This window comes from Typha latifolia, chromosome 10, assembly GCF_019914945.1.
Source record: "Typha latifolia isolate L0001 chromosome 10, TyphaL0001v2, whole genome shotgun sequence".
Classification (NCBI taxonomy): Eukaryota; Viridiplantae; Streptophyta; class Magnoliopsida; order Poales; family Typhaceae; genus Typha; species Typha latifolia.
In genome coordinates, this window is record NC_133095.1 from 5041405 (window position 1) to 5065902 (window position 24498).

The window sequence follows — 24498 nt, forward strand, 5'->3', positions numbered from 1 at the left end:
CTTGTCGTGGAGGTCTCATATAACTTTTACTTTATGTTGATGATATTGTGGTAACTAGTAATCAACCAACGTTGCTTAATGGATTTATTTACAAGCTTTATCGAGAATTTGCCACCAAGGATTTGGGTTCTCTGCATCACTTCTTGGTTTGGAGGTCATTTGCTCACACACTATCTCTTTCTCAATCAGACAAATTATGCTCATAATTTTTTATCTCGGCTTTCTTTAGTTGATAGCAAACAAGTTCATACGCCTATGGTTGTTTCCCACAAATTATCAAGCTTGGGTCTTTATTTCCTGATTCCATGTTATATCGCTCCATGGTAGGTGCTTTACAATACTTGATAATCACTCGCCCAAACATTGCTCATGTAGTGAACTCTATCAATCAATACATGCAATCTCTTACATATGCTCATTTTTAAGCTGTCAATTTTTTTTTGTTATGTCAAAGATATTATGTAGTTTGAACTCTTTTTTACGGCATCTAAGTCTACCAGTCTCCTAGCTTACTCGAATGTGAATTGGATTGGTTGTCCAGCATCTATCTCTGATTTCTCAATCTACTTTGGCAAAAATATTATTTCTTGGAGTTTTAAAAAGTAGCCCACTATCGCCCCGATCTAGTTGTGAATCTAATTATCATGCATTAGCACTCGTCGCTGCAGAGGTCATGTAGTTGTTGCAGCTTCTTGATGATCTCAAAGTAACCCGAAGACATAACCCCTTGTTATTATGTGACAAAAGTGTGATTTTTTTAGTTTAAATTCTATTTCACACAAATGCATGAAACATATCATAATGAATTATCATTTTGTTTGTGAGCTTATCGCTTTTGGTGCCATTCGAACTCAATAGGTCCCTTCTCATTTGTAGATCGCTGACGTGTTTACAAAAAAGCCTACTCATTCATTATTTCTCTTCAAATCAAAGCTTTGCTTTCAACTTCTATCCATACACAACTTGAAGGGAGCTATTAAGGAGGCTACATATGTATTCATGTGTCCGTCCATTTATACATAGTACTTAATTGTAGGATCTATCAAACTATTTGTTAATTGTTACAACTACTTATTACTGTTGTAATTACAAGAATTTGTAACCAATCTGTTAGCCAAGCTCTTATTAATAGAGATTAATACCACTTTGGAGGTATGATGATTTTTACAAACATTCTCACATATAGCCTCCCCATTCTATCTTGGATTATTACCTTGAACCAATAACCCATTGTAATTAGGTGCCGACAAAATTCTCTTATCATGATTTTATGAAGAATAAGAATTGTTCTTGGCTACCATGGTAGACATAGAAGGCAATGTAAGAGATTTAGACTCACAACCAATTCAGATTCAGCAGCAAGAAGCAAAGGATGTAGCTTAAACATGGATATTAGAGCATGTTTAGTTTTAATCATCATTCTCATAGAACTAAACTCTCAGGGTAAACCTTTAAGGACAATAATATCTCATCTGCAATCTTAACACCAATAGTTGACAATTGATCTCTAACATTCTTGACTCAAAGCAAATATTTATCAACACTATCTGACCCTTTCTCAATAGATTGCAAATTAGACTTCAGCTGAACCACATTAGAACGAGATGCGGTAGTATACCTATCTTTTAGAGTATTCCATACCTCTAAGACTATGTTACACCCAACTACATGGGATAAATCTTCAGGAGACAGAGTTATAGTAAGCAAACAAATGAGATTGTAACCTTGCCTTAGCCAATTGTCATGATCCTCAGAGAAATTCTTTGTGAGATGACTCTCATTATAAATGGAGTACTGAGATGGACAAAGATACGAACCATCAACAAACTTGAGTAGACTATGACCTCGAAGAAGAGAATACATATAAAAATGCCATGTGGGCTAGTTGTGTCATCAAGCTTGATAGAGATGATGGGGGAGAGATTTGTAATAAGAGAGACCATAGTAGAATTCACCATTGTTGTAGAGTCTCCAAGATCTTGAATTGTGAGGACTAAGAAATCCATGAAGAAGCAAGCAAAGGAGAAGAAGGAGAAGTGGATTGGATTAGAAAAAGAAAGAGGGAGAGAGAGAAAGTGGATTGGATTTGTAATCCTAAGCTAGCTCTGGTACCATGTAGAATTGAAAGGCATGATGATTTAGAAATTTGAGAGAAAAAAAAAGGAGGAAGATGAGATTGTCAATCTTTCTAACTAATTGTTAATAATCTTACCCGGTGGGAAGGATTAGAAATATATTTTCCTTTTTCAAAATAGGATAAGTTACTTTTTTTTTTCTTGAGAGAAAGCATGTCACTCATCTAGTAATAGAATTAATTCAAGCCTAAATTGAGGTCTAATCACTCTTGGATTGAAATTAATTTCAAGTCTAATTATAAAATCAAGCTTGAATTAATTCAAGTCAATTTCAAACTCAAGTCTAAACGAGTAGATCATTAAAGTAACTTCAACCCTGAATCAATCCAAGCCTAAGTTAAACTTGAATTGAATCAAGCTTGAAATAAGATAAACATAATAATACTATAAGTACTTAAATATTGATCTAAAGGTTTATATTAAATCATTTGTATTATATATTATATATATTTTTATTTTGAGTCTATCGAGCCAACTAATGATTAAGTTTGATTTGAAATTAATTTTGAGCATGTTCTGCAGGTTAAATTTAAATTGGCTCATTTTCAAGCCGAGTTTGATCATTGGCTAGGTATTTATCCAACCTATTTTTCACTCTTCTACGGTTACATTATGATTTATAACTAGACTCGCATTAGGTTCGATTTGGGTTCGTTCTTGCCTCGTTACGCCTATTCTCATGTGGAGAGAAGAAAAAGAGAGGGAGAAAGAAGAGAAATCAATGTCGCGGAACCCTGCGTAGTCGACGCTATCTTCTCCGGGAAGCCGCTCTCGATTCTCGCCCTTCGGGCTCCGGCCTCCAAAGTGAAGAGCTTAGCGGACCATGGTGAGCTTCTTCAACTCCCACACCACCCACAAACTGCACCTCCTCCTCTTTCGATTGATCTAATTAGCTTCTGTTTCTTCTCTTTTTTAGTTCTCCATCGCCGCGATCAACGACACCGAGGCCAGTGGCCAGTGGGAGCCCCTCGCCCCCACCAAAGAAGCCCAGGCAAGTCCACCTCTCCCTTCTCGCTCCTCTTAATGGCTTGTTATCCCCTTATTTTGAAATTTGATGTTTTGGGTTTTGTTCTTGTGTTGATCTAGTAGGTAACTAGGGCTTGATACGTAATGCAATTGCAGTGTATGTATTGTAATTTGTAAACTTAGCAGAAGTATGTTTCTTTGCATAAGAATGAGGATGCTGGAATACATGAAATCTTTGGAGTTCCGATGTTGATGTTTAGAGGGTGTTTGGTTTGATGTATTTGAAGAAACTGCGTCTATAGAGATACCATGTAATATGATGCCATGGGAAAAAGCTAACCAAATTTCCTTCTTCTTCTGATCACACATCTTTTGATGAAGTTCTCAGCTTGCATTGGTTAGTTCTATCAGTAAATAAGTTACACTTGAATTAATTAACGAAAATAATGGTGTAAATTAGAAATTTGGGCGGCTGTCTCTCAAATTTGGAGAAGAATCCCACAATCTTTGTGAGCGTCAAACTAGAGCTGTATGCATTATCTTAACATCCACTCAAATTGTGGGGATGTCAAAACAAAACCTCGAACTTGGTGATAAGGAAAGAGAGGAGGATCTAAAGATTGCTTGTGGGTATTTCTATTTGGAGCTATATACACAACCTCTCCAAATACATGAAACCAGGCTTCCCCTTAATGTTATTTCGAGCACTATATTGGAATATCAGTTGTAGACATACTCACTTGGTTTCTATTGTGTAACGGTGCTGCTATGATCTCTGGCCTTATGAAACTACAACATAGTATATGAAAGAAGAGAGAAAGAATCACATTAGGGTGATGGGCGTAAAGAAGCCCTTCAAACTGTTAAATTACCTATATAAAAAAAAATCATTTTAGTCACGATGATGCTCCACTTCCACCTTATGTGCTTTCTGTAGCAAATATATGATCTTAATTCAGATGAAATTAACTTCCGAGGCTACCCTTGTAAAGCTTGTCCTTGTTTTGTTTGACTATGTATGAGTTGCTGAACAATGTTATAGAAAGATTTGTAGGATAGGCCTTTTGATAATTCTATTCTCATGAGACTATCAGTATGAACCTAAATGCTAGTTAGCTTGCATTTTGTAATCTGCTGCAGGTTTGTGACAGTATGCCTACGAATTAGTACATGCCTTTCTACTATACTAATTGCATCCATATGCATAATTGCATATTTTGATGATCACATTGATACAGCATAAAAATGCAGAGTCCTTTGCAACATGAAACTATCAAGCAGAGGAGACTAAGGAAAGGAAAGAAGCAAGTATATGAAGAGTTATATGATTCCATAGAGAAAGAGAACATAACAGATGTAGAGAGGATTAGACGGGAGTTTTTCTCAATCGTAAAATTCATTGCTATACATCTTAAGGCATCGTAATAGTTTTTATGGAATCTAAGTTGTGCTGTAAGATTGATGCTATGACTCCTCATAAGACTGTTTTAGCAAGAAATAAAGCTATCCTAGTAAGCAATCTGAACCAACAAATGTAGCTGCTGCTACAGAACCTGGGAACAGTACCCTTACTATAGTAGCATGGGAAAAAACTAAAGCTTTCTTTGGTACCTGCAAACAGTACCCTTACTAGAGTAGCATGAAGGAAAAGTAAAACTTCCTTTTTTTCTTAAAGTTCATGAAGTAGCTTGAGGCCTTGAGCATGATTTTACTATGGAGCAAATTGCAAGACCTAGTTAACCTTCTAACTGGACTACAAAAATGGTCTAGAATTTCTAGTTGAAGAAAAGTCAGAAGATTGGACTTGTTTGCGGTTTAGAAGAGCCTAAAACTAGCATCAGACGCTCAATTAAGTCCTCTTGAAACAAAAGTAATCTAGGAGGTGAAAGACACCAAGTGATTGCAGTTTAGTTTAGCTATCTGTTTTTGAATTTTGTTGGTGTTAGATGTTTCAGATGAACAGTTAAACTGGTTGGTGCATGGTGGGAGAATATGAAGTTCTGGAGATTTTAAGTAGGATTACATGATTAAGGCATACTCCATTTAGGTAGCTTTAAATTGGAAGGTGCAGGACCTTGTGTAATGCTAGCACTAAAGCCATTATATTCTGATATGAGAAAGTACCCTTATTGCAAAAGTAAATAAGTAAAGTCAGACAAGATGGTCTAAATCTTGAATTTCCTGGGTTCTATTTGGGTGAAATATCACATAAAAATAACATAGTACATCATCTTTGCATTTATCTGCTCTAGGTCAATATATAAGTAGCAAAACCCCATATGGAAAAGGAAGTTAAAGAAAATCAAATGATAGAAGCTTGCTATGGTGTGTATCCATATCGTGTTACACCACAAGCAATATTCTCAGCAATTGTTAGAAAAAGAGAAACTGAAGAAATAAAGGATAAACAAATAGAAGGTTACTGCTGAAAGAAGTCAGAGAACTAGTGAATGCTATTGTAGTTAATTATTTCCTTCGTTGTTACTACTCAAAAATGAGTCCAAATTACAGGATGTTTGTTGTCTAAACCTATGAAGCGGAAATTGTAACCTGGTTCCCTATGGTTGGCTTGCCTTGATGGTTGAAAAACAGAGCGCAAACTAATCTGAATATTGTAATAATATGATATAGCTTTTATATGAAGTTTTCAGTGACAGCTTTTTCAATTTTCAGGAGTTTCATCTTTCTCAAAAGTACCATGAGGGACTTCTTAAGTTGCAAGATAAAGATTATGTAAAAGCTCGTGAACTATTAGAAGCTGTTTTAAAGGACCCTCTCATATCAACTGCTCAGGTAATCTCACAGAAAGTGTTCATGGTATGTGTTCTTCATGTTCCTGGAAGGCTGGAATAATAGGTTTCTTCATTTTCACTAGGTTGATAATGTTGGTACTGATCATCATCTACTACAGTTAAGGTTCGTAACCACTAACCACCATTTACTTTTCCTTTTCTTGTGCTTTGTGGCAAATTTTCTGAGTCTCTTGTTGTCACTGCATATTTGGAGATCAATCCCCATGCTAATAAAAATACTTCTATCTTTTCTGTTGCTAATATTGCCTACCCTGATTGAATGGTCTTACAAATTATATTATTATATGCCAATGTTCCGTTATAGACTTCAGATAGGCCCTTGGCGATATGTGCAGTCTTGTGTATCTTGGAAAGGTGGCTACCTAGCTCAGGTAGCCACATTCTCATTAAAACTAAAGTGAGCAAGACAATGGCTTGCCATGAAATCTACAAGCTCAATTGACTGGTTAAGGATTCTTTGTCATCTGATTCTTTGAAGGATCCTTTAGAATGGAGATAGTCTGGACAGAGAACATAATGACATTTTATATTAGTGTTTGCTCTTTGTCTTTGAGGCACACATAATACCAAGAACCAAATGGAAATTACCCACCAAGAACATGCTGTTTCTTGACAGCAATAATTTGCCTAATTATAGTTATCACTAAAATAGTAAAGTCAACTTTGAATACTGTCTATCTTTACTTTTTTGTTTAAATAAACAATGGACAAGTAAAAGCATGGATGGGGTTTGTTTATGTATTAAGGGCTTGGGTGCCCAAATCTTCATAGATGATCCTAGATTAGATGAGTTGTTCAAAATATCCAAAGAAGAAATTAGAGAGCTAAGAGTGTTCTTATCCTTGGTCAATTATCAGGAAGTTTTTTTTTTCCTCACTTTTTGAGTTTATTTGTCAAGTTTTTCAATCTTTTGAACCTTTCAAGAAATTTTGTCCAAAGATTATGACATAGCTCATGCTACAACTCCATGATAATATTTTATATTCTAACAAATGATAGCAAGTTTTGGCACTGTTCATGTTAAATGGTTATACAATCTAAATAGAAAATGGCATCTCAGTGTAGTGTATGAACTGTCTATGTGGTGTTTGAGAAGTGGAGATGTACGCAAGTTTAACCTAATTTCTAAATAAGTTGTTTCTAAGTCTTGAACTCATGAGCTATTGAATGTAATGTGCAAGTTTTACCGTTAGACTAGGTGGCGCCCTCATACAACAATCTAAATATTTACTAAATCCTTACCACCCTAAAAATTTGAATGGATGAAAAAAAATGAAAAAGAAATCTCTGGTGATTATTTGCTATATCCTTGTGCTTATGTACTAGTGCATTCTAGTCAAGACAAATCACACTAGGCTGTACTAGGTAATGGTACTGTTTGATTCACAAGGCATACAGTTCCAGTATTACAACCAAGATGTGAGATGTGAAATTCCTTGTGCATGTCATTATACTCTGTAAGTAGGATTCTTTATGTGGTAGTGATATTTGACTACAATGTTTGTGCAGAAAATCAAATGTAATTGAAAGTAAAATTTATTCTTGTACAGTGGTTTGAAAAGTGGCTAAGGCATCCATCTGCCTTGGTGGGGCGGAGCACTGACCACCTCGCAAAGGGAGTAGGCGGTGGTGGTTTAGCGGTTGGGCCGACAAGGGCCCATTAAGGCAGAATAGCGGGTCGGAATCAAGAGATAGCCATGTGCTCCTTTTCCTCCTCCTCCTCCTTTTCTTTCTCTCTTTGACATTGAGAACCACCACTTTCTATATTTTTTTCTCTCTCTCTTTGACATTGGGTACCACCATGTCAACGTTGGGGACCATTACTTCCTTTTTCTTTTCTTTCTCTCTTTGACATTGGGAACAACCACTTCTTTTTATTTTCTTTTCTTTAACTCTGCTTTCTCTTTCCTTCTCACTAGATGGCATGCACCCACTACTATTCATTTATTTTAGATGCATTAATAAAATACGCAAATATATATATGTGTGTGTGTGTTTGTGTGTTTGTGTGTGTACATATATGTGAATTGTGATCTTATTATTATAGTTGTAAATTGCACTATTAAAATATGTATATATATATGCTATTATTAGTATATATATTATTTATTATCCATAATTATTTTTATTTTTTATATATTAAAAATGCTAGACTGCCTTAGTGTTATGCGGTGGGATGACTGCCCGTAACTCGGACTGCCTTTCAAAACATTATTCTTGTACATGAATGATCTTGTAAGTTTTCCCTTATCAACTTTCTTTGTTAATCTGCAGGTTTTTGTCTTTAAAGAACCTTGCTAATGTTTTCCTTCAGCAAGGCTCAATATATTATGAGAGTGCTTTACATTGCTATCTTCAAGCTGTAGAGCTTGATGCAAATGACTCGGTTGTTTGGAATAAACTGGGAACACTTTCTTGCACGATGGGCTTGCTGAGCACCTCAAGATGGGCATTTGAGCAAGGCCTTTTATGCAGCCCTAACAATTGTAAGGCGTTAGTCCATTTCTCACTTCAGTTGCTTTTTATTTGCATACTTTTTATAGTCCATCGTAACTTTTTTACTTAAGTTGCCTGTAAATGTACCATTGTATAGCCCATTGGTACTTACTATATTTATTGTTGCTTGATGCAGGGAACTGCATGGAGAAGCTTTTGGAGGTGCTCATTGCCATTGGAGATGAGGTCTCATGTCTTTCTATAGCAAATCTTTTACTTAAGCATTGGCCATCACATTCCCGAGCTTTGCATGTCAAGAAGACCATTGAGGATGCTGAACCGGTACCATTTGCACCTCATGGTATAGACAAGCTTGAACCAAAACATGTCACACTGAAATTTCCTAGCAAAAGAAAACGGACAGATGATGAAATAGAAAATAGAAGTATGAGGAAAAGGGGCAACCAGAATATCGAGCTGCAGTTGACTGAAGCTACATGGTCAGCTCTTCTGGAGGCAATTCTGAGCATATTTAGCACAGCAAAAGAGAGTGAGCCAGAGGTTATAGATGACCATCGTGGTTCAAGAGATGGTGACACGAGCACTAGTGAAAGGAGCTTCAGAATCCAAAAGAATGTGGAAAGCTTAATCAGTACCAAGGTAGACATTTGCTTACCTACCAATTTATATATTGTTGAGGATAGTCAAGAAGGAAATACACCTAATACGTGTTCTGTTGGTGAAAGCATATCTCATGGTTCTTATGTAAGTATAAAAGAGAAAGATCCTAGCATGAGCAAAGAACATCCGCATGAAAGGCGTAGTACACGTCTTGAAAGGCTTCGAAGTCGCAAATCAGGGAAAGATGAACTTGAAACAAATGGCAAGGATATGGGAAAAGTCGTTTTCCAATTTCTGGAATCATTTATACTCAGAAGGCCACGTACTAAAGATACTGATTATTCTGGAAGTTCCGATGGTCCTTATCCCGACATTCACTCATATACATCAAATGTTGAATGCAATGATGTTGCAAAATTTGTATCCAAGGTTTCAAAAAATTGTGGTGCGCATCATATAGGCCATTTATTATTAGAAGAGGTTGCCCATATAGATGTTCCCTATCAAAGCTATTTCGTTAAATTCCTGGAATTAGAAAAATTTACGAGACACTGGGGTCAGGATCGATCTCCTTTGTGCAGTTTATTTTTGGCTGAACTGTATTACGACCAGGGATCATGTTGTTCTAACAATTCTAGCTCATTAGATTTCTTCCGTGAGGCATCATATCATCTTTGCAAAGTCATTGAGCTGGTGGCTCTGGATTTTCCTTTTGACTTGGTTCATAGAGAGACTGATATAAGCAAGTCAATGGCTACCATGAAGATGAATGATTTTAGTGGATCAGCGATACTTCTGAATACCAAATCAAGGAAAGAAATTATTGACGCACCTAATAATTTTCAAAATGCTTCTGAGTTACTCGTTGTGAATCGGCCATGCCAAGAATCATCTGAGGGAAGTTCTGCTTTGACCAATAACTTTGCTTTCTGGGTTCGTTTCTTCTGGTTAAGTGGCTGTTTGTCCCTTTCTTCAGGTTGCAAGGAAAAAGCTTATGATGAGTTTGACATTTCCTTATCACTCCTTAGAACTAAGAACTTGAAAGAGAATTCAAATTTTATCTTCCTGCCTCATTGCAAGCTTGTGAGATTTCTAACTGTTGATAGAATACTTCATCAAATTAACTTAATTAAACTTGATTCTTTACTTCTGAATGATGGTGAAATCATCAAGAAAGGCACACATGCAGAATGTGTCAACTTGCTTTCTCCACTTATTCTTTCTACGAAAGATGTCTACCTTGATGTTATATCTGGTGGCTCGCAAGAAATGGAAAGGGTTATTTCACTTGAGTTATCTGCACTGGATGCCCTGATATCAGCATGTGAAAAGGAAGAACAAAAGAATATTCAGGTATATCTGAACTGTCGCCGAAGGAAGTTGCACATACTTACTGTTGCAGCCGGTATTGTTGGTTCTCCTGAACCACAAAGAGACAAGCATTCATCTCTTAGAATGGGTGTTGCTTCTGATTTGGATTTTGGAGAACCTGTAAGCAAGAATTGGTTCAAGATGGTTGTTGAAGAAGTTAGGGATGTATCTCTAAGTGCAAGCCGTGTGAAGAACTTTGTCGGTCAAAGTGATTCTTCTGTAAGTTAAACCTTTTCTTTCGATCTGTAATTCCAAATGTCATATTCCATCTATGTGCATGAAAAAGTTATCTTGTGCATGATCTACACTTTTCTTTACCATATTTTGCACACTTGAAGTGTTAATTGTCATGCATAAACCGGTTGACATATCACAACTATCTTTATCTATTTTTCTTTGTAATTCTTAACTGTCATGGTAGTTTGATCTTTTCTCTGTATTTAAAGATTTTGTCTGTGGTCAATTGAGATACTAATGGACTTTAGTACTATCTGCATGCTGGATGGTAGAATGAAGTGTTCCAAGACTTGTTTTCAACATAGTTTGAAGTTAATTCAGCCATGACACATACTATATCAACATAACAAACCTCAGAAGTGTTAAAAGCACTAGTTTCGGCTGGTTTGTTCCAATAGCTGGTTTCTGCGATTTTGGTGGTTTCACCAGGTTCAGTAGAAACCGCCAAGACAAACTAAATTTATAATTTTAAATTAACTTCTATTTCTTGGGTGGTATTTCAAGGTTTTTTTTCCCTCCTGAATCTAACCTAACTTTAACCTAAAACACATGTTTTTTGGTCTCTTGATTCAATATGTATAGTTGAGATTGGATAGTAATGAAGAATATGATATGATAGATGACTGTACTAAGCTAAAGGAAGTTGAAAACAAGGGGCAATGAATTCTTGCAACCAAAGTGCGGGCTACGGTATTTTTTTCCCCTTTTCTATGGCATTCTGGCTACAAAAAAAATTGTGCTAACAATGGTTGTTAGACTTGTCGAACGATGTCAATGGTAGCTAATTGTAGTATTAGTATGATATTCATGAAAATTATATAAGCAAATTACATTTTACCCCTTGTGGTATAGCTCGATTTTAACTTACATTTTTGCACCTCGAACTAAAGCATTTAAGTATTTAACCCCTCCACAGTCTAAGCAAGTTGCTAAATGATCAAACTACCTCTAGGTCCTCTACTATCATCAAATTAGACTATATTTCTGTGAGAATAATTAAATCTTTTTATATCCTCGTTAATGATTGATGAATGATTGTTACTTGATTTGGATCATAATGGGAGGTTAAGTGCTTAAGTTTGAAGTACGAGAGTGTGAGCTGAAATTAAACTAAACTACAATGGGGTAAAATGTAATTTACCCAAGTTTTATTTGGTCTGGGCTGTACTTAATTGTGCTAAATGGGTAGTATAACTTTTATTAATTTTATTTTCTTTTAAAAATGTTCGCTATTATTTATTCTATTTTATACTAAAAAAATATATATTACGGAGTGGTCAATCATTAAAAAATATATTCAATCGTATTATGCATTGATTAATATTTCCATTTGATTATTTTAATAAAATAGATCATTTACAAAAGTAATCTAAAGTTAAAAAACTTTACTAGCCTTAACGTAGGCTTTAATACATATGTTCAAACTAAAAACCACAGATTGACGTGCCGAAAACCTAAAAATATTTTTAAATATCCTGAAAATTTTATTTAAAATGTGCTAAAGACGTGCCAATGCGTGCCAGTGGCACGCATGTCAACCGGGAAACGGCATGACCATCATTGATACTAACAATAGTGTTCTGCAGCATTACAAATTCCGGAAGTCTCTACTATAAAAAAAAGATTCTAATAATATAAGAAATAACATTATTTAAAAATATATCAACCAAATAATACAAGGGTAGCCAAAGCATATCTTTCTCACCTTCTGATTTAAAAAGAAGTATATGTATCTTAATTCCTAACTTAACCTGTGTTTTGGGTTTCTCATCTTGTTTAATTTTGTACCATAACTTTCTCATGTGTTATCTCATTTAGTAGATTGCATTTCTTCGCTATTTCTGTGAAGTTAAATATTTCTTTCTCACCTTGATGTCCATATATACAACTAATCAGATTATATATATATATATATATATATATATGATTGCCTGGCTATATTAAGTTGATTCACTGTTTGATTAGTGTTTTCATTTGCAGGATGGACAGGAGTGCTTCAGTTCACTAATTTGTATTCTCGCTGATATCCAATCACTGCTTCTGGCAGTTATGTGCAGTGCAGTAAAACTGATCCTTGTAAAAAAAGTTTCAAGTTCAGGAACATCAAATCATGCAGATCAATTTGAGAGCTGGTTCCTTGTAGATGCAGCTATTGCATTTTGCAAACTCCAACACCTTGACCCTTCAGTTTCTGTGAAATCTCAGGTAAGAAATATATTATATCTGCTATAAAGTATAAATAAGTGGTCTTGGCATTTCTTAAGCAGGCTTTCAATAATATCACTGTGTTGTACATTTTTCACAGGTTGACTTAATTGTAGCAGTCCATGATTTGCTTGCTGAATATGGCCTCTGCTGTGCTGGGAGGGACAGTGAAGGGGAGGAAGGGACTTTTCTGAAGTTTGCAATAAAGCATCTTTTGGCCTTGGATGTGAAATTGAAATCATTACATAGTAAGTTGCCTTTTGAGAAAATGGGCAAGGGTTGAATTCTCTTTTTCATGTAGATCTTTTGAGAGATGATTAATGCTGACCGATACATCTGATACAGGCGCAAATGGGAAAGATGAAAATACATCTTTGCAGAAAAGTGTCACTGGAGACATTTCTCCTGGTTACATCTTTTCTCATGATGAGCAGGATAAGTTTGAGGAAGGGCTAGAAACTGGTGAAGTTACTTGCATGAGATTCAGTTTGATTAGAGAATAATGTGAATAATTAGTGTTACTGATTTTAATGATTTAACATGTTATCTACCTATTAATGTAGAAATAGAGAAGATAGAGGTGGGCATTGACAATGCCTTGGATCAGGCCTTTTTCTGCTTATATGGGCTGAAAATAAATCCAGATTCTTCCAGTGAAGATGACCTAGCAATACATAAGAACACTAGCCGTGGAGATTATCAAACCAAGGAGCAATGTGCTGATGTATTTCAGTATATACTTCCTTATGCAAGGGCTCTTTCTGTGAGTAGCCTATTTTCCATCTTATTACTATTAATTTTCATATCATTGAAACACACTGTGAGTTGAGATGGAATCCTTTCTTCATCACATATCTGTCTGTTTCTCTCAGAGGGCTGGCTTGGTTAAACTCCGTAGAGTATTAAGGGCTATACGTAAACACTTTCCACAGCCACCTGATGATTTATTGGCTGACAGTGCTATTGATAAGTTCTTAGATGGTCCTGATTTATATGAGAAGAAGCTCTGTGAGGTATCTGAGACTACTGGAAGTTGCGATGCCATCATGAATATATTGTTCACTAATGAAAAAGGCCCGGAAACATTCAAAAAGCTATCTATTGTGAGGTTTGCCTATGCAGCCAACTTCCAATTTTTACTCATGCAGCTTAAAGATTGAAATCTAATAAACTTAATCTCGTTTTTATTTTGACTGATGACTGCAGTTCTGGGCCATACTTAGAGGTTTATAGCAATCTGTATTATTTTATAGCCCAAGCAGAAGAGATTAGTGCTACTGACAAATATCCTGGCTTTGTGCTGAAAAAGGAAGGAGAAGAATTTGTTGAACATAATGCCAATCTTTTCAAATATGATCTATTGTATAATCCTTTGCGTTTTGAGAGCTGGCAGAAGCTTGCAAATATTTATGATGAGGTGGGACTCATTTGTACTCTACCAACTTAGTTCCTTGAGAGGTTCTTTAACAGTTCTGTTATGAATTTCCATTTTAATGGTTATCATTTGCATTGTCAGTGTTCCTTATGTATTAAAAGTTATATTGCTTGCTAAGTAGGAAGTGGACCTGTTGCTGAATGATGGCAGTAAGCACATCAACATTTTAGATTGGAGAAAGAGTTCTACTCTTCCTCAAAGAGTTGCAACTGGTCGAAGGCATAGTAGGCGGTGCTTATTAATGAGTTTATCCCTGGCTAGTACTCCGCTTCAACAGGTGTCATTTTTTATTTTTCTGTTCTCTTGGTGGATTTGGACTAAATTCTAAGTTAGTTAGTAATTACTGATAATTATATCTTTTCCTTTCGTTTTTCTCTTTCAGAGCCAAATACACGAATTATTAGCCCTAGTTTACTATGACAGCCTTCAGAATGTTGTACCATTTTATGATCAGAGATCTATTGTACCAAAAAAAGATGAAACATGGTTGGAATTTTGTCAGAATTCACTGAAGCACTTTGAGAAGGCTTTTGCACTTAAGTACTACTGCTTTATACCTCAAATTTTTTTTATTCTAGATTTGGTATCTAATGAGATTATAGTGTTTAATTTTGTGTACTTCTAAAATTGTAGGCCTGAGTGGCTCCATGCCTTTTATATTGGAAAGCTCTGTGAGAAACTGGGACATTCTCCTGCTAAAGCATTTTCGTACTATAGTAAAGCTGTGGATTTGAATCCTTCTGCTGTTGATCCAGTTTATAGGATGCACGCTTCGCGCTTGAAGTTACTTTATACCAAAGGAAAGGAGAATTTGGATGTTCTCAAGGTTAGTGTAAGATATTACTATTCTCTGTCAATTTATATCCTCATCATTTTCTTGCTGAAGAGAAATATGACAGCTTTTGAACTTGGCATCATGTTATTGTACAATTATTACTCAGTTTGTGCAAGTATTTGAGTTTCTCCTGCTCTATATATAGTCTTGCCAGTTGATATTGAACTTCACTTAAGATCACTTTGATGTACTATAAAAGTTGTTACATATGTGAGCTTCAAGTGGCCATGTTATTCAAAATGTTTATGTTGAATACAGTTTATCTAGTAGAATTCAAAAGATATATGTGTTATACGTGAATGATTTTTTCTAGGGTTAACTGTATTTGGGCCAAGAATATTGCAACCACATGGCAAGAGATAACTACCAGAGTCGCTTTGGCTCATCAGATTCACATTGAAGTGTTGGCATCACACTAATCAGTTTTCCACGCAAAGGAAGAAGAAGCGGGCCTTATTTCTCTGAAACAAAACTAAAACTATAGTTAGAAAAGACCTCCAACCTGTTTGAAACAATAAGTGGATAAGAAACCCTAAGCATACTTAAATTCCTAGTGGGATTAGGTCAAAAGAGACCTTACTTTATATGTACTAATGAAATCTAAATAATAACTTATTGACCCAAGAGGTCTCAACTTGGACCTAAAACTGACCCAAATACAAAAATGGAAATACATAAAAGTACATCAAAGAAATGACGAAAATAAAAATTAACTCAAATAAACTTAATCCTAATTAGACAGACTCAATAAAGGCACCTGAAGACTAATATCAACTAGGTAATCTGAAATATGTCCATTGGTTTTTATGATCCTGCATCAGGTAGTTAAGGAATAGAAATGCGAAACTATTTCTAGTAGGAATGGAATAGAAACCTTATTTTACTGTGCTCTATGCTCCTAGTTGATTAGAGATTTGGACCCTTTGCGTTGGGTCAGATACTTTTGTAATACTGAGTGTCAAATCATGCAAGGGTCTGGTAATGGATTTCTGTCACTGCTTGTCAACTTTGTACCCTTTTCATGTAATATAAAGACTTTTAATCTCAGGCTATTAGTGCTTTATACTAATCTAAGCTACCCTTGTAATTCAGATAATGTTAAATCATGACTTTGAGATTTCTCATTAGCTTATCACATCTGTAATCCAACTGTGCCGTAGAATATTTTTGTTAATTTTTAACTTTTGTATCAGATCGTTGCTGCATATGCCTTTCATCAGTCAACAAAGGATCGAACACTAAGTACTTTTGGCTGGACAAGCTGGGATCTTCCGCATAATAGTTCTGATATGAAGGATTTTCATTGTTCAGATGATCCACAGGAGAAAAAGGACGTTCAGCCTGATCTTCTGGATAAGGTCTGGCACATTCTTTATGAAGATTGTCTATCAGCCCTTGGTATATGTGTGGAAGGGGAGCTAAAACATTTTCACAAAGCAAGATACATGATTGCACAAGGATATTATAGAAGGGGAGAATTGGGAGATGTTGAGAAGGCAAAAGATGAGCTTTCCTTCTGTTTCAAGTCTTCTCGCTCTTCTTTTACTGTGAATATGTGGGAAATAGATGGTACGGTGAGAAAGGGAAGGTAAGATTCTCTCTCTCGCTCTCTCTCTTGTTGAAGTTAACCCTCCATCATAGAGCTATATAATCTCCTTTGACACAATGTCAAGAAAACTGCCTTGTTTATCATGATACTTGATTAAGTCTTGTTCCTTGCTGTAACCAGGCGAAGAAATCCAGGTGTTGGTGGAAGCAAAAAAAATCTGGAGGTTAGCTTGTCAGAAAGTTCACGGAAGTTTATTACTTGTATCCGGAAATATATGTTGCTCTACTTGAACCTATTGGAGAAGACTGGGGACTTGTGCACTCTCGAGAAGGCTTATCTATATCTCCGAACTGATAAGAGGGTATCTACTTAACAAGTGTACCTGGAAATATGATATTACATAATTCCTTTCCGCTAATTGCTCTTTTTATAGCAACAGAAGGATCCTTTGCTTATGATCCAATAACATACTATAGTTTCCTTGATACATAGCAACTTCACAGGTGTGTTTTATTTTCTCAGTAACTGACAACTTCATATTTGTGCAGTTCTGGTTGTGCTTGTGTGATATTATTCCAGTTGGTCTTGGGAAATACATCCAAGTTCTGACATCAGCAATTCATAATGCTGAGACTCATGGAGCTACTAATGATTCCACTTCTCTTGAGCAACTGCTGGAGAAAATGTTCACTGTATTCATGGACCATGCAAACTTGTGGACAGATATCAGCAGCTTACCTGAGGTGAATAATCCAGAATTGTCAGAAAGCCACCTTTATGGGTAATCAAATTAACATGTTCTTGTGTATTTCCTCCATTATTTCTGTGTTTTCCTTATGTTACTGATTTCACTCTGGCAGTACTATCCACCAATACATTCACTTACTGGAAAGTGATATTCGGTTAGATGCCCTTGAAGGACTAAATGAGAAAATGAGAAAGCGTTTTAAAAGTCCAAAATTGTCAAATAGCAACTTTGCAAAAATATGCAAGCATGCTTCTCTGGCTTGGTGTCGTTCTATTCTTATCAAATTGGCATTAATCACTCCATCGCTTGATGCTGCACACCTGAATGATCAGCCTGCTACTTTAGGAAATGGCCTCCTGCTTTATGTTGACCTGCAACCTGATGAACTTTTGATTGTACAACCAGAAGGTTCTTCTCAGTTTAAAGGCCTTGATATGAATTGGTTTGAGGCTCTATCTAAAATGAAGAATATCCAAGTTAGGCAAACATCAGAAGAAAATATGGAGGCCGCCGTTACTTTAATGAGATGCACCTACAATTTCTACAGGGAGAGCTCTTGTGGAACATTTCCGTCAGGTGTAAGCTTGTATACTGTATTCTCATCACAATCACCAGGGGAAGGATTACAACCAGGTCCGGATGTAGTTGATATTCTAGACCTAAGTATACCAAGGAAGCTCCTCTTGTGGGCCTATACGTTGGTGCATGGCCGTTATGCAAACATCTCAGCTGTTGTGAAGTACTGTGAAGAGATGAAGGTACTATAATTCTAGATTATTTTGATGGAAGGCATCTGTATTTTTTTTCCCCTCTTTCTTGAAGTCTAAAAATGGTGTGAGTGCAGTTAAGGACAAAAAGAGGAAATCCATCAATTTCGGCTCCATCACAAGCAACTGTACCCAATGGTGCTACTACTGCTGGTCTTCAAAACTATTCCTGAACTTGTTCTTTCCTAGTCCTTTCACTTCTTTTGCTATGCATGTATTAACATTGGCTGATAGTTGCAGGTGGTGGTAAAGAAAAGTTTGGCCGGGACGAGCTTGGCGAAAATGAGGATAACTCTTCTGTTTCTGTGGCTTATGCTTCGTCACATCAGGAGGAGCCTGCTAGTTGCTCAAACACTGATACTGCCATCGTTGAGGCTCAGAAATCAACTGTTGCACCTTCCCAACTCCACAGATGTAACTCATCCAAGACAATGGAAAATTCTCAGGAGGGGTGCAAAAGAAGTAACGACACAGATTGATATTACACAACACCATTGAGCCTTACCTCGTAAGAGAATTATTTGGGATCCTTATGGTGTTATGCAGAAGTATCTGCGACTTCAGCTGTTGTATCAAGTGAAATAGGCTCTTGTATATATCATCAGAGCAGGCACTCCTATGATCAAAACTTGACATGGGAAGGCTAATCATCTGTCTTGCACATCTCACTGGCTAATTTGACGAATGGATCGAACAGGGTATGACAGACAATCTGAAACAACAATTCAGTCATTGACGAAAGTCGGAAGATCAGAAGGAAGTCCTAATGTTCCTTTTCAATTAAGTGGAAATAACTAAATATTTTTTTCCCCTTCTACTCGACATTCCATAATTTTCTCTCTTCTCACTAACAGATGCTTAGAGGTAATGATAAAATTAAGGTGATTGCTTTTGTACAGTACTTCGTTTGTACAGTAGTTTCTTGTAACGTGGTTGGGAAAGTATCACCATTTTACACACTTGGTTACGAGTGGTGCATGTCATGTCTAGTATTCTTTTCTTGATGTTTCAAATCTCAAAAGCTTGATCTTTCATGTGAAAGAAGCAACATGAGGGATGATATTTGAATAATACTCATAGGAGTTCGTATAAATATATATATATATATATATATATATATATGAGGTGAGACAAAGTTATATGAAATTTGATAAATTTTCTAATGTATCTAAAATAATATTGGCTAGAATTTAGGTAAAAAAGAAATAATATTAAACAACAACATAATATAATACTAAACAACAACGGATTTTGTCATTCGTAACAAATTTCGTTATATAGATTTTACTATTTCTTTTTAAGTTGTCATCTTTTAACAAATATTTAGCCCCTGACAAGTTTGAAACTATAATAAATCCAATCAGAATTCAGATAAAATAAATATGACCAAAACATTAAACTCATTTACTTTGTTTTTGTTTTATTTTTCCTAGTTTTCATCTTCCGACGAATTTTTAGCCCACCTCTCTCACGGTAAATAAAGTTATAGAGAATTGATAATTTCTTTAATACATCTAAAAATATTAATCAGAATTCATCTGAAAAAGGTATTATTAAACATAGAACAAATGCGAATTATATTATTTAATAATAAATTTTGTTATTTATTAATGGATCATATTATTTTTTAATGGATCATGTAATTTCTTTAAGCTATTAATTTCCAATGCATTTTTAGTCGAAAAAACGTAGAATTTGAAGATATTTATGAGATAAAGTTATAGAGGATTGGATAAGATTTCATTGCATCCAAAATAATACTAACTAGAGTTTGTGCGAGAAAAATTTAACCAAAACAGTGAATAAAAGTGGATTATGTAATTTAATAATGGGTTAAGTTATTTATCAACGAATCGCGTTACTTTTTAGCAGATAACATTATTTATTTTAAGCTTTCAACTCACAATTAATAATTTTTAAAGCATTTAAAATAATAGTTATCGGAGTTAACACGATGACTAAAATACTGCATATCAACATATTATGTTATTTAGTGGTGATAAAATATCATTTACCAAATGATTACATTATTTAGGAGCAAACAAGATCAAATTTGAAGATAAGCTTTCTAATATATTTAAAATTATACCGATCAAAGTTTATGTAAGAAATATATGACCAAAATATTAAATAAATTGTTTTTATAGTTGTCGTATTCCGATCTTGCTAAGATCGAATTTGAAGATACTTATGAGAAATAAAATTGAAGAAGATTGTATAAGATTTCGGACACCGATTGATAGATCAAATATGTATTTTAAAATATCATGATAAACTATTATAAAATAAAACATATATATCTTCAGTATTGTACGTTGATCATATATTTAGGTAAATTTTGAATATCAGATGACCTCAAATAAAAAGAAAATCTGATTAGCTTGTATATGATTTGTGAAAATAATAATAAGATAAGATGCTTATAAGAGTAAGGGTGTAATTGAGCTGAGTTCTAATCAAGCTTAGATTAAAATTAATTTCTAGCTTATATTTGTGATTAAACTTGAATTAAAATCATTTCAATTCGAACTAATTTCAAACTCGAGCTTAAATGAGTCGATCAATAAGCAATTTCAAATCTTAATCAATTCAAGTTAAATTCCGAGCTTAAATTTAAGCATTATTTAGGCTTAAATCAAGCTTAATATAATGCCTTATTCAAAAATATAAACTAATAGAAATTAAAATTTAGAACTAAATTTTATATAACATTCAACTTAAGTAAATTTTACAATATAACAAAATCATAATATAGTATATAAATATTACTTATATTATATATATTATAATTATATCGAGCTGAATTCGAGACAGCTTGATTATTTTGATAGCCATAGGTAAGTTTGAAAAAAGGTATTATCTATTTTTTTAATCTTATTTTAAAAAAATAATGTTTCTTTTCAGAAAATAAGCATAAAATGAATCACAAAACTTTATCTCCCTGCTCACAAATAAAGCAAGAATGATTTGGTGTAAACATAATAAAATTAGGTGATTTTGTAATATATATATATATATATATATATATATATACTCTCTCTTAATTTATCCCACAAAAGGCTCCGTATATGACCTAAGCCTATTGTAGCGAGTGATTTTTATCGTACATTCGAGAAGGGTACCAAATCGGAGGAGAAAGGGGGGAGAGAGCCAGAGAGATGAAGTTTGTAATGGAATTCGCGGAGAATCTAATCCTTCGGATGATGGAAGACCCACACAAGCGCGACCAGATGCAACGCGAGCACGTCTACGCGATGAAGGAGAGGTGCGAGAAGACCAAGGCCATGCGGGACCTCCCCCTTCGTCCCTACGGCTTCTGGACCTTCGACCGCTTCAATTCCCAGCTCTACTCTGACGCCCAGATCAGTCAAGCCCCTGGCCGCCGTGATCCCTACGACGACCTCCTCCTCCACCAACCGCCGACCACCATCAAATCTTCGCGCGATTGAGAACCATCTCTGTAAGACGCTTTTCGCTCCTTCTTCAATTCATGGTTTTTATCTGCAATTTTAGGTATTTTTTTGTACCATAACCCCCGTCAGTAGTTTTCGCCTGTTGGTGTTTCTGGGTGAAAGTTGGGAACTTGGTGTTTTTTTTTTTCTTTTTTTTGACCAAAAGGAACTTGGTGTTGTTTGTGCTGTTTTGTTCTTTAATCGCTTAGTACCGGACCCAATGTTAACTATCTATGTGAAGGAGAAATCTCCATATGGATTATTTTCCCAAAATTGTGCTATGATGATCTTTTTTGCCATCGTAGATAGCCCGTTGTTTATTATGTAAACACTAAAATTTTGTTGAATTCTCCAAACTTTCTTGTGGGGTGTATAACATCCTTAACACAGACTTATTTAAGTGATAGCTGTTTAGAGTTTGTTTCCCAGGCTTTCTGTTGACAAGAGCATAAGGTTCATATAATGTCTGCACAGATGATACCTACCTAGATGGCACCCTAGAAACCTTTTGTAGGGGGCCGAAGACTTGACTAAGTATTAGATAGTGGAATTTAGTGAAAAGTTGTGCAAGTAATAAGAGTTGAAAGTACAGATTGTATCTTAAGCAGCACGGATACTTTCATACTCTCATTGTATCCATATCCGATAATCGGATAAGATACTCATCGGATGCTTTCAGATAAGTATCAAATATTTTATCGAATAAAATTAATGTTGTGGATACATCTCGGATGTTTCTTGGATACTTTCAAGATTCCTACTCAACAAGAGTTAAATTGAAGGAAACCCTTACCTTCTGAAAACTTTGAGTTTCTTGTTTTGATTTTATGATCTATATGAGATATCATGTTACAATGTTCAAGCTTTATAGATAGAATTATCTTGTTTATCTTACAAATTTAGTTAGTAATAATGTAAAACACTTTGTAATATGGTGACCCATTGTTTATGCAAGCACAGTAGTTCTTTTAATGAATAAATTGGAGGTCTCCTTATATAGACTATTACATGCAACAATAATTTGTAATTCCTCGATTAAGGAAATGCAAGTATACAACTACAATAATACATATATCTAGACACAAATATATACATATATGAGCCACATATTCTGAGCGTGTTGATCGTATCCTTATCTTTTAAGATTTACTGTATTGGCATACTGTATCCATGCTTCATAAATTGTAGCCCACACAACTAATGGATGGAAGAAAAAGGACTGGTCATAATTCCTGCCCCCTCCCTTATATGGACTCTTCTAGAGGAACTGTGCACAACTGAGACAAGATCAAATTGCAATATTGTTACGAGAACTAATTGACCTCCAAACTTGTTTTGTTTGGAACTGGAGGTAGGGAGCTTTTTATTTAGATCATTCTAGCTTATAATAAGTTTTTTCTCCAGTAATATCAACAGATAGTGGTACAAGAAAGACTTCTTATGAAATGTGCCAGCAAAAAATAATTTTTAAAACCGGATAGTAGTAGTTATGTTAGTTTTTCTCATTAAAGGTTTACCCAATTCATTAGCCATTAGTATTTCATCGTAAAACTGTTTGATTGAGATTTTTTCATTGAAAATCTTTGTTCTTTTTCTTTAATCTCGCTGTGTTTGTCAATAGAACAGTTTCTATGTGGATACTGAAGCTTATTTTTTGGACGAATATGACAATCATGGAAACAATAGATGTGTTGCCTCCTCAATGTCATAATAAGATACTTCTGATATTCAAGACTATGACTAAGTTTATTTTTAAAAGACATTTTAACGGTGATGGGATCATTTGTGACATCATTATCCTAATTTTGTTTATTTTCCATGTATACCTTCAGAAGATGCTCATTTGCATATATGCTCATTTAAAGGTAAAATAATCTCTTAAACAGAGTACACAAATCCCTTTTAAATTTCTGTTCTTGCATATGCGCCAATCCAACAGTCTGGTACTTGCATATGTACCCTACAATTTGCAATTTGTATTTATAACCCTATATTTAGATGACACCATGTGAATGGTTGGGTATATGAGCAACTACTACCTTTGTTGTGTATATATGCAAACAGATATGTTGTTTTGGGCAGCATATATCTGGAAACCATATTCATTTTGTTGCTCTTTTTTCTTCAGTATAGCAAGTTATGTTATTGTTTTCTGATGGTGGATGCTAGTTAGATTTTAATTGCTGCATGCTCCATTTTCAAACTGACCCTTGATTGAAAATCTTATTTTCCCCTGAATATGCTATCTAGATATTTAAATGTTGTAATGTTATCAAAATGTCTTTCTTTAGCAGGCACTTCTTAGGCTTCGGAGAGTGGCAAAAACTGTACGGGAGGTGGCAATATGTTTGTGCGTGATCCTGGATCTGGTTTAAATGCTGCTACTTTTTGTGTTGTTGATGTCTGGCATGCTGTGACTGTAGTTGGTGCTAGATTTTATCTTGCACTTACGAAATGATTCAATTTCACATAAATACTTGATGGAATGCTTTTAGAATTCCATGGTAAACAATACCTGCTTTCTTCCTCCAATTACAACCTGTTTGCCTGCTCCTACATTTTTTTTGGGCTTTTAAAGGTTACGACTCATAGTGTCTAGTAGTTGATATTTTGCAATAAGTTGAGCTGTTTGTCTGATTGTATGACGTTTGTCCTCATCCAAATGTAAACATTCGGATTGAGAGAAAAAGAGAAGGAAGAGAAGATAATTCTCTCCTGTATGGATACATTATAGGAAAGAAGAGAAAGGATAACTTTGTCTCCACTTTTGGGGGCCAATTACTAATAGTTCTATACAGATAGAAGAAAATTATTCTCTCCTCTCTTTCTCTTCTCTTCTCATTTATTCTCTCCATCCAAACAGAACGTTAGTAATCTAGTTATTGTCTCTTTGCTGATTCCATCATTGTACTGTTATGATAATCTTAT

At 35.1% G+C, this 24498-nt stretch overlaps 2 protein-coding genes across 6 annotated transcripts; both read left to right on the forward strand.

The window, feature by feature from the left end:
- The first annotated feature begins 2782 nt into the window (after positions 1–2782).
- LOC140796411 (calcineurin-binding protein 1) lies at positions 2783–19077 on the forward strand. Of its 4 annotated transcripts, none has more exons than XR_012110452.1 (21): positions 2783–2961; positions 3052–3126; positions 5775–5894; positions 5977–6017; positions 8189–8400; positions 8547–10561; positions 12560–12784; positions 12885–13032; positions 13130–13246; positions 13348–13547; positions 13657–13892; positions 13991–14201; positions 14341–14496; positions 14602–14759; positions 14853–15045; positions 16248–16642; positions 16784–16964; positions 17152–17346; positions 17464–18109; positions 18196–18256; positions 18359–19077. XR_012110452.1 is itself a non-coding variant. In XM_073149450.1 (21 exons), exons 1-21 carry the CDS (start codon positions 2959–2961, stop codon positions 18595–18597), a joined length of 5880 nt encoding a protein of 1959 aa, XP_073005551.1. In that variant the 5' UTR covers positions 2783–2958; the 3' UTR covers positions 18598–19077. The 4 variants fall into 4 exon arrangements, 3 of the variants coding, with proteins under 3 accessions (XP_073005551.1, XP_073005553.1, XP_073005552.1); XM_073149450.1 differs by having other exon boundaries at positions 17152–17384; positions 18196–18271; XM_073149452.1 differs by having other exon boundaries at positions 17152–17384.
- A 2098-nt stretch (positions 19078–21175) lies between these two features.
- LOC140796875 (uncharacterized) lies at positions 21176–24102 on the forward strand. 2 transcript variants are annotated; one of them, XM_073150035.1, is made up of 2 exons: positions 21176–21578; positions 23862–24102. In XM_073150035.1, the coding sequence occupies exon 1, from the start codon at positions 21277–21279 to the stop codon at positions 21565–21567; it is 291 nt and encodes a 96-aa protein (XP_073006136.1). In that variant the 5' UTR covers positions 21176–21276; the 3' UTR covers positions 21568–21578; positions 23862–24102. The 2 variants fall into 2 exon arrangements, with proteins under 2 accessions (XP_073006136.1, XP_073006135.1); XM_073150034.1 differs by having other exon boundaries at positions 23865–24102.
- The last annotated feature ends 396 nt before the right edge of the window (positions 24103–24498 follow it).